At 36.9% G+C, this 8,343-nt stretch overlaps 1 protein-coding gene across 2 annotated transcripts in view; it reads left to right on the forward strand.

The window, feature by feature from the left end:
• CREBRF (CREB3 regulatory factor) overlaps nt 1-6,185 on the forward strand; it is a 59,895-nt gene extending 53,710 nt beyond the window's left edge. For both annotated transcript variants that reach the window (XM_043887323.1, XM_043887324.1), the window contains exon 9: nt 532-6,185. In XM_043887323.1, coding sequence (XP_043743258.1) covers nt 532-647 — 116 coding nt within the window. In that variant the 3' untranslated portion in view covers nt 648-6,185. The remainder of the gene's footprint in view (nt 1-531) is intronic.
• Nucleotides 6,186-8,343: the final 2,158 nt, after the last annotated feature.

The raw sequence follows: 8,343 nt of genomic DNA on the forward strand, positions 1-8,343 counted from the left end.
AAATCAGATATCTTCAACCTCAGTCATAGAGGATGAGGAAGATGAAAAAAATCAATGATACATGCAGTATTCTCCCACCTTTCTTTCCTCTTCCAAGTTTGTTTTTTTATCCACTTACCTTTAAAATGAAGAAAAATGCACATTAAATTGATCAAATCCTTATAAAAAATGAAAACATTTTGTAGATATGTTTTTTCGGTCACATGGGTGAAGCCCGTCCATGAGATGTAGTGAAGTTGAAGCGGGTGAAAGAGACTGGCTGTGAGAGAACAGGAAAAAGACATGTTGGTAGGCTTTAGGAGACAGTGTCTATTGTCAGGCTTGGGGTTTGGGTTTGGACTGTTCTTGGTTTGACCCTGCTAGTCTTGTGGGCACTAGTTACTGTGGGTAGAATTATTTTCTGGGCTGCAGTAGCAAGCAGCAGGCACTCATCTAGGACTCGTATCAAGCTGAGGGCTATCCCTGACCCTCAGATTTTCCTGTTCCTTATCTTCAGATATATCTAAGTGTGCCTTTTACTCTTTTCTTCAGGTCTCCCAGTTGCTGGGCAAACCTCAGAATTTGTTAACCAAGTGTTAGAGAAGACTGCAGAAGGCAATCCCACTGGAGGCCTTGTAGGACTAAGGATACCAACATCAAAAGTGTAATCAGCTTCATTGGACCACTGGTCAGAAATGTCTGTGTTTGTCATGTTATTCATTGTAAATTTTCATTCTGTTTTGCATGTCAGTTTAGCATTATGTAAACATTTACAATTAGGTTACGTTGTTTTAAGAACTAAGTAGCATAAGTGAAGCATGATCCAAAATACTTGATTATTGCATTTTTCAGAGCATAAACCATGGTTAAAACTGCTACTGGCATCAGAGTTGGAAACCATACATTTAAATAGATGTTTAGGTACAGATTACAAAATCTGTTAAAGCAAGACACTTTGAAAGAGTGAAGATAATAGTAAATGCCAAATATTGTGGCAGGTTTATGCTCTGAACCACACACAAAAAAATTGAGGAAGCATTTTTTTAAACAGTCAGTTTTGATTGTTTTTAGAATTACTGCTTTTTGTTCTAACTTTCCACAACTGTTACTCTCACTTGTACATGGCACAACCCAGCACTCATGCCCATGTGCCATATTAGATGTTCATTTTCCGAGCTCTATATGGTATATATAAATATATATATAAATATATATATATAATGTCTGTGCAAGTAAGAAAAAAAAGCATATTCTTTGTGCCTTGTATTTTGGGGAAACTATAAAACTGGTAATATTTTGTATGATGAAAACCCTAATGAGGAAAAAAAAACAAGATATATAGGTGGAAAAATTATGGGGTTTAAATGTTTTTTTGTTCCAACTCTTTTTCAAAATTTTTGAATGTATATAGGACTATGTTGAAATGTAGATATATGCCACAGAGTCTGTGTATTGTATAAAAAACAAAACAAAAAACAAACAAAAAAAAAGATGGCTCTAGAAAACTCATATTTCGGTACTTGACCGGAAGAAGACAAATACTTGCACATTATTGCGATTGTTTTATTTTTTGTACCAAAGACAAATGCAACTGATATGGCAAACTGCCAGTCTAAGTAAAGTTTTGCACAGCTTACATGATACTGTATGAATGTATGAAAAAAAAGGAGAAAAAAAAGAAAAATGAAAAGGTCAGGGTTAGGGATCTTACTGAACTGTGAATTTTATTTCTGTTTGGGTCCAATTATCTACAGAAGGAGCATCCACACACACAGATATTATTTTGCTGTTCCTCTAGTTCGCTTCCATAGTAGATAAGTTGGTGGCCATTTAGGTGTCTGTAAGTCTTTTTATTTCTGCACTTATTGTAGGAAATTTTAATATATTTCATTTTAGTAAGCTATTGGTAAAATAGTTTTTGACCTTGAAAATTAAAAAGTTTATTTAGCTTGTTGTAGTATACTTCCACCAAACAACCAAAATACAGATTATTTTTATTGTATTATGTATATATATGTAAAGAAAGAAAAAAGCTAAAAATATCTAATTCTTTAGTTGCCACTTTTCCAATTGATGTATTATTGTGCATGTAATATTTTCAAAGATCAACACAAGCTTAAAACAAAAACAAAAAAATTTATAGATTTTTATATTTTTGTACAGGTATTTTCAAACTAGCTTCTTCAAACTTAACATGTGACTTATTCTTCTTCTATAGTTTCTAGAACTGAGAAATATTAACACATTTAGTTTTTAGGTGCTCTTTTTGTTCACACAAAACAGCTTCATTAGTGTTTTAACTATGTTAAAGCTTTACCTCTTGATGAGAAATTTCTTATGTCAAGGCAGCGTTATAAACCTTCCCTACAAATCTTTCCATCCTGTCTCTCTCACTGTTTTATTTTCAGATTTTGTGTTTTGAACTCTGAAAACTGGTAACTTAAAAATTCTATCTTTTAAAAAAAAATCCTATTTAACCAGAAAAAAATACCAAAAATTTCAGACCTAGCTGCTGGGAAAATATCTATTTCTCCAACTACTTCTCCATAGCCCTTGGAGAATTTATTTTTAATTCTATTTTGTCTATACAGTGTGTTTCCTTTTACTTTCTTCCTGCCCACCACCCTCTCCTTTTGTAAGTGATAGCACGTGAAGCTGTAGCTTATAAAGGTCGGTCCTGAAACGCACAGTGAGAGCCGGGCAGTGTGCTGTCATGCCTCTTTGACATTGTGAAGAAGAGCCTCCAGGAAGGATTGTCTGACACCGTGGCTGAGCTGGGACGCACAAGGTTACCCTGTGTGCGTGGTGGGAATGGACGTGGCAGTGCGTTCACACTAAACAGATAAGCTCAGACCTGGTGGTTTAGTAGAATGTAAGTTTATTGGTCAATGTTTTTCATTTTTAGGTGGGAGAAGGCAAAGCACAGGTTTGTATCTTGGAGGTATATGAAGTTTTGACAGAGTGTGTCTGGGAAATTGAAATATGTTCCAAAACATGGCAGTTTTGCAATCAGGTGAAAATCACTTCATGGTAGAGACTCAGCTGATGAGGTTTATAAAATTGCCCCTTTCTAGCTGCTCTGTTAGGAATTCTGGTTTTTTATACCTTTTTCTTGTCTGCAAACCAGAATTTGATTTTTTGGTCTTGCATTTCAAAAAAAAAGACTTTGAATCTGTTTAGTAGATTCCATATCCTTGCATTTCAGTGTTTTATATGTACTACTTAAGTTAAATAGTTAAAAGCTTTTAAATAGTTGAGCTTTTTAATGTTGACACTTTATTTTGTACCTACCTATTTATATATGTATGTATATCTTAGAAAAAGCACTTTGTTAAAAAAAATTGCATTTTATATGATTCCTGCCATTTGCTGCTAAATCTGGGCTGGTCAGAATGCTGCAGCGATACTTGATCTAAACAAACACCTGGCGGTAAAATGTAGAGTGAAAGTTAAACCCTCTTGCTGTTCTAACTTTATCATAAGGATGACTTAGGCAAGCTGTGCAGCTTTACATTTTAACCAGGGGACTCTGTGGCATTTAAAACCGTCTAGAAATGGTTGTACTTTAATGCCAGTAATAATCTGCTTCCTCTATTGTCATTAAAATATATACGTTTAGTGTATCACACAAACAAATCTTATAAGGGTAACGTAAAAACCCCAACAATTGTACATGTTCTGTTTTTGAAAATTGTGGCATGTATTTTTGGGTGAAGATCATTAGAGAAGAGCTCTCTAAAGGTTTTCTGTGTTCATTCATGGTATACAGATAGCTCATAATGAAGTCCAGAATCTTACGTTAAGTGAAGGCATTGTGAATTCACCTCAAATAAACCCATTGTTCCCAAAGCAATTATAAACTTTGACTCTAGTACTACTATGATTTAAAAAAACAAAAAATGTTCTTCCTCGTTTCAGATACACTGGATTCTTTATAGAGTTTGTCTCCATATGAAAGCATGCTGTCCAGTTCTTGTTAAGATCTTGTCTGAGTTTTGAATTGGGTGCCACACTTTTTCAGTCAATATGATTGCTTGTTCTACTGTACCATGTACGATTCTTGTCCTTTCCTATATCCTTCATGACAGATTATGATGTGGCTTTATATTGTGCCTTACTTGTACATTTAAAACAAAACATCTTCATTCCCTTTCACTTCCTAAATCTTTCACTTTGAACTTTTTGGTAAGAGAATCAGAGCTATTATAAAAACATCATGAAGGATTTCAGATGAGTATGGTTTTTAATTCCCTCTCTTTATTGTTATTTTGTATTTGTATGAAAGACCAGTTTTGAATGGTCTTTGAATATGAGGGGGAAAGATTAGCAGGAATTTCACTACATCCCTTTTTCCTAACTTTCATGAATTTGTCATACATCTTCTTTCTGATGCTTGACTTTATTTGCTTCTTAGCAATAGTCTGCATTTAAAGAAAGGTGTGTTCAGTTCATCAGCTTGAAATTGACCATTTCATTTTTCCAGAATTTTTTAGGAAAAGAGTACTCATTTTGTTTGTTTTATAAAACAGATGACAAGTCTCTTTAAAAGAAACAGAAGTACAGTACTTTTGAAATACAATGCTGTTAGTTTGGATTTCTTTTTTATATATAATATTCATACAATTATCTGATGTTTGCCTTCATTAATAAAGCTGTTAGTTTATTCACCAAAATGTCAAGAATGGATGTGCTTTTCTTTATTCCATACATTTAAAAATATTTTAGCTGCTAAGATTTAGTTAACTTTCTAAGAAACGAATTCAAGTTGCCTTCAGCAGGAATTAACACAAACTTATGTTCCCTTTCTTTATATAGTCTTCCTAAAATTCTGTTCAAGTATTTTCTAGTTAATTATGTAACAGAATGTTAGCATCTCTCCAAATCTTGAAACTTGAATTTTGAGAATGCATTGAATTATGCTTTCAGTGTTAAAGGTTTCAATTATCCTTCTAGTGAAGTCTGTTGTGGAATACCATTTCCCATGGAACTGAGGCCATTTCCACAACTTTGCACAGAACTGCAGTCTTGTTCTTCCCTCAGATCATGACAAATAAGTCTCACACAGTGCCGTAATACTTGTGGATTCTTTTGTAATCTTTGTAATCTTAATAAGGGCATTATGAGAAGATGACTCCATGTTTTTTTAATATTTCAAACACATTGGGATGTAACCATGAATGTCAACTGTAGGAATGGTTGTTTCGTTTTAAGGAATAAGCATGTTGGGGAAGATGATGACAATGTACTACTGACAGTTTTACACTTCCGTAGGCAAGTGGGGTTATGTGTTGAAGCATAGTCCTCGTGCTGAGTAAGCTGACTGAGATCGTAGAAACTACACCTAGGAACTGAATTATGCCAAATTGCCATTTTCCTTTAGAAAAGAGAGATTTGGGGGTAGTGGTGAGGGAGCAAAACCTTAAAACTACTTCTGAATAGTATTTTGGAATTGACGACCTGGTGATAGTGAGGAACATCGGAGTTGGGTATTTCAATGTGCCAAGTTTGGGTGAACTAGGTTTGCCTCTTTCATAACAATGTAAACACAATTGTGTAGTTAATTAAATCCTGGGTGGATGTGAGCGGGACTGATTACTGTGTCTTGCCCTTCGCCCTTTGTTTTTTTCAGAACCAAATAACAGAAATGTATATGTGTGTACTGTATCTGCCTTTTCACCACATTTTTATGACACTGTATTCCACTGCCTGCTTTTTTTTTTTTTTTTAATCTTCTTTCCCTAGGATTTGTCCTATAACTTAGCATTTGTGGTTAACAGTGATACTAGGGCTGACCGCACATAAGAAGTCACAAGAGAAGAGTGGAAGGGCAAGAATTCAAAGCATTTGTTCATACAATGTGGCGACCTCTGGCATAGCGCGTAGGATCCTGTTTGTAATGCTATCATGAATATTCTGTAGTTTTGTTTCCCTCCCCGCCAACTGGAGCTATGAAACTTTTTATTGGATTCAGTCTTGTCTGTTGTCTAGAAAGAATTTTATCTTGTTGACGCATGAGCTGTTTAAAAATTATTCTATTAAATGTTGGTTAATAGTGTGCAGTTTTTCTTTTCAGAAGAAAAGGCAATACAATCGTTGCCTTTGTTTTCTGTCACCTTCCAGCCCCTCAGCACTTCTAGTCAGATACAGATTCATCAGTGTATGCAACATCCTTTGTAATTTAAAATAAAAAAAAGCTGAAAAGAAAAGGTTTTCAATTGTTTGCCTCGTGTTTTCGTCCTTCCTTTTCCCACTGCTTTTCTGTTGCTGTCTGAGGTGACCATCTACCCTTCAAAGGAAGCCACCGCAACAAATTCTGAACTAGAGACAGCAGTGAACTCTTGGTAGCACTGCCCCTCTCTCGGTGTAGTATACAAAGAGCTAACATTTTTTAACACTTATAGCTGATTTTTCAACATGCTAGTTAAATTTTGCTACTACGTACTATTATTTATTGACAGAAACACATTCTTTATAGTTTAGAACATACTTTAGTTTATCCTTATTTCTTCTTCTTGATTCTTGGGCCAGGTGAGTTCTCTGAGGGAAGTAAAGTATTTTGAGTCTTGCCTGACTTAAGCTTTTGTATGCGTATTTCATAATTCTCAGTAAATCTCTTAAGCTTGGCTGGGCATGTACATAGAACCACTAAATCAGTGGACCTGAGTGAACCTCACTGCAGCAATGTTTCTTTGGCCAACAAACGTTCGTTTAGCAGTGACTCTGTGAAGACTTGTGCTAGGTACTGGCTGGGAGGAAATTAAAGAGCCCTCAGGAATATTCAGTTAGCTGAGGGAGGCCACATGGTCTGAACAGGACCGCAGAAAACACAAGAGCTTTACACACGCAGAGGGTTCTAGGCATCTCACTAGAGGACATTGCTGCAAGGACACTGGTACCACATCCAGTGGGGGATGTTAAGAGAACTGACAGGCTGTGTTCATGATATCCCTGGCCCCTTGAAGAAACCTTTTTTGCTTCATTTGAGTGATAGTGAGGCAGTCAGGAAGCAGAGTGGACATAGCCTCTCATGGACTGGTTCTGCTTGAGGACTTAACCTCACAGGAGCCTCTGTCGAGGTCTGGGAATTTGAAGGAGCTGGGTGAGGTGAGCCCTTCAAGTAGAGCTCTTAGGAAACAACCTTCTGTGGATAGCATGCAGTGAAATGGGTGGTTCAGTTGTCCCTCCTTGCCCACACTGATTTCAGAACCAGGAGAACACCTTAGCCAGAGAGAAAAACAGTAGTTGGGAATTACTTTTATGTTCCAGCTGAAAGGTTCAGAATAGGAAGAAAGCATTAGAAAGCCCTGGAAGGCTAGGGTGGCATTTGTTAAGCCCCTGCTAGGTGCTTTTACATCAGAGAAGTCACCTGCTGCTTTCTGTGACCCAGTTAGGTAGATGATCATGTCCGTTTTACAGAAGAGTCAGTCTAGACCCAGACTAGACTGCTGTGGAGTCACCCCAGACCCAACTTCGACGGTAAGAACTCTAATTCAAACGGCAGTTTGCTTGCAGCACTCAAGAGGCCATGCATACTCTTGTGTAAGTGACCAGGCCAAGTCACAGGCAGTATTTGGATGGCTTTCTATGTAGGAGGGAGACAGTGGGCTTAAGATTTGAAAACCAGAAAGAATTAAAGCCAAACTAGTAGATGTAGTAGCCAAAAGCTAGTCTCAGGATCAGTAGGAAACGGTGATGAGAGCAAAGCAGCATTGGCAGTAAGTGACGGGGCGTGCAGGCCACCAGATTGTATGCTTGTCCTTCAGAGATGGTCTCTAGCTAAAGGGCTTAACATTGAGTCGTCTTTATTAGAAGGGAGTGTGATGGAGCATGGAGAAAAGAGCTATGTTTCCTTCTGTAACTGCCTCATGGAGATGCAGTTGGCCACCGTTGGTTGCTGAGGAATTTCCAGCAGGAAGCATGATGGGAAAGGGGCCCAAGATCACGTGGGCCCATCTACTACATGCAGACTTTGGGTTTCTTCACTGTCTTGAATAGGGAGCTTCTACTTGAGAATCCAGAACATTTGAGTGACTTGAAAAACATCAACCTCAGTTTCTTTTAAGGGTTTTAATCTTAAGATGGTGCCAAGAATGAACCTAACAGGAAATGTTCAGGCTCTATGGAAAACATTAAAATACTACGAACAACACAGAAGAAGAATTGAACAAATGGAAAGATAGACCAAGTTGTTGAACAGGAGCAGTCAGTGGCATAAGGCTGTCAGTCTTTGTAAGTTAAAGTAACAATTTAGTGCCATCCCAGTGAGACATACCAATACAATTAAATACAACTAAAGTTCACATGGAGAAAAAAAATGGGGTGCGTGATCCTTAAAGCACATTAAGCTGTAATATTAAAGCTGTA

Source organism: Cervus elaphus, chromosome 25 (assembly GCF_910594005.1).
Source record: "Cervus elaphus chromosome 25, mCerEla1.1, whole genome shotgun sequence".
In the NCBI taxonomy this organism is placed as follows: domain Eukaryota; kingdom Metazoa; phylum Chordata; class Mammalia; order Artiodactyla; family Cervidae; genus Cervus; species Cervus elaphus.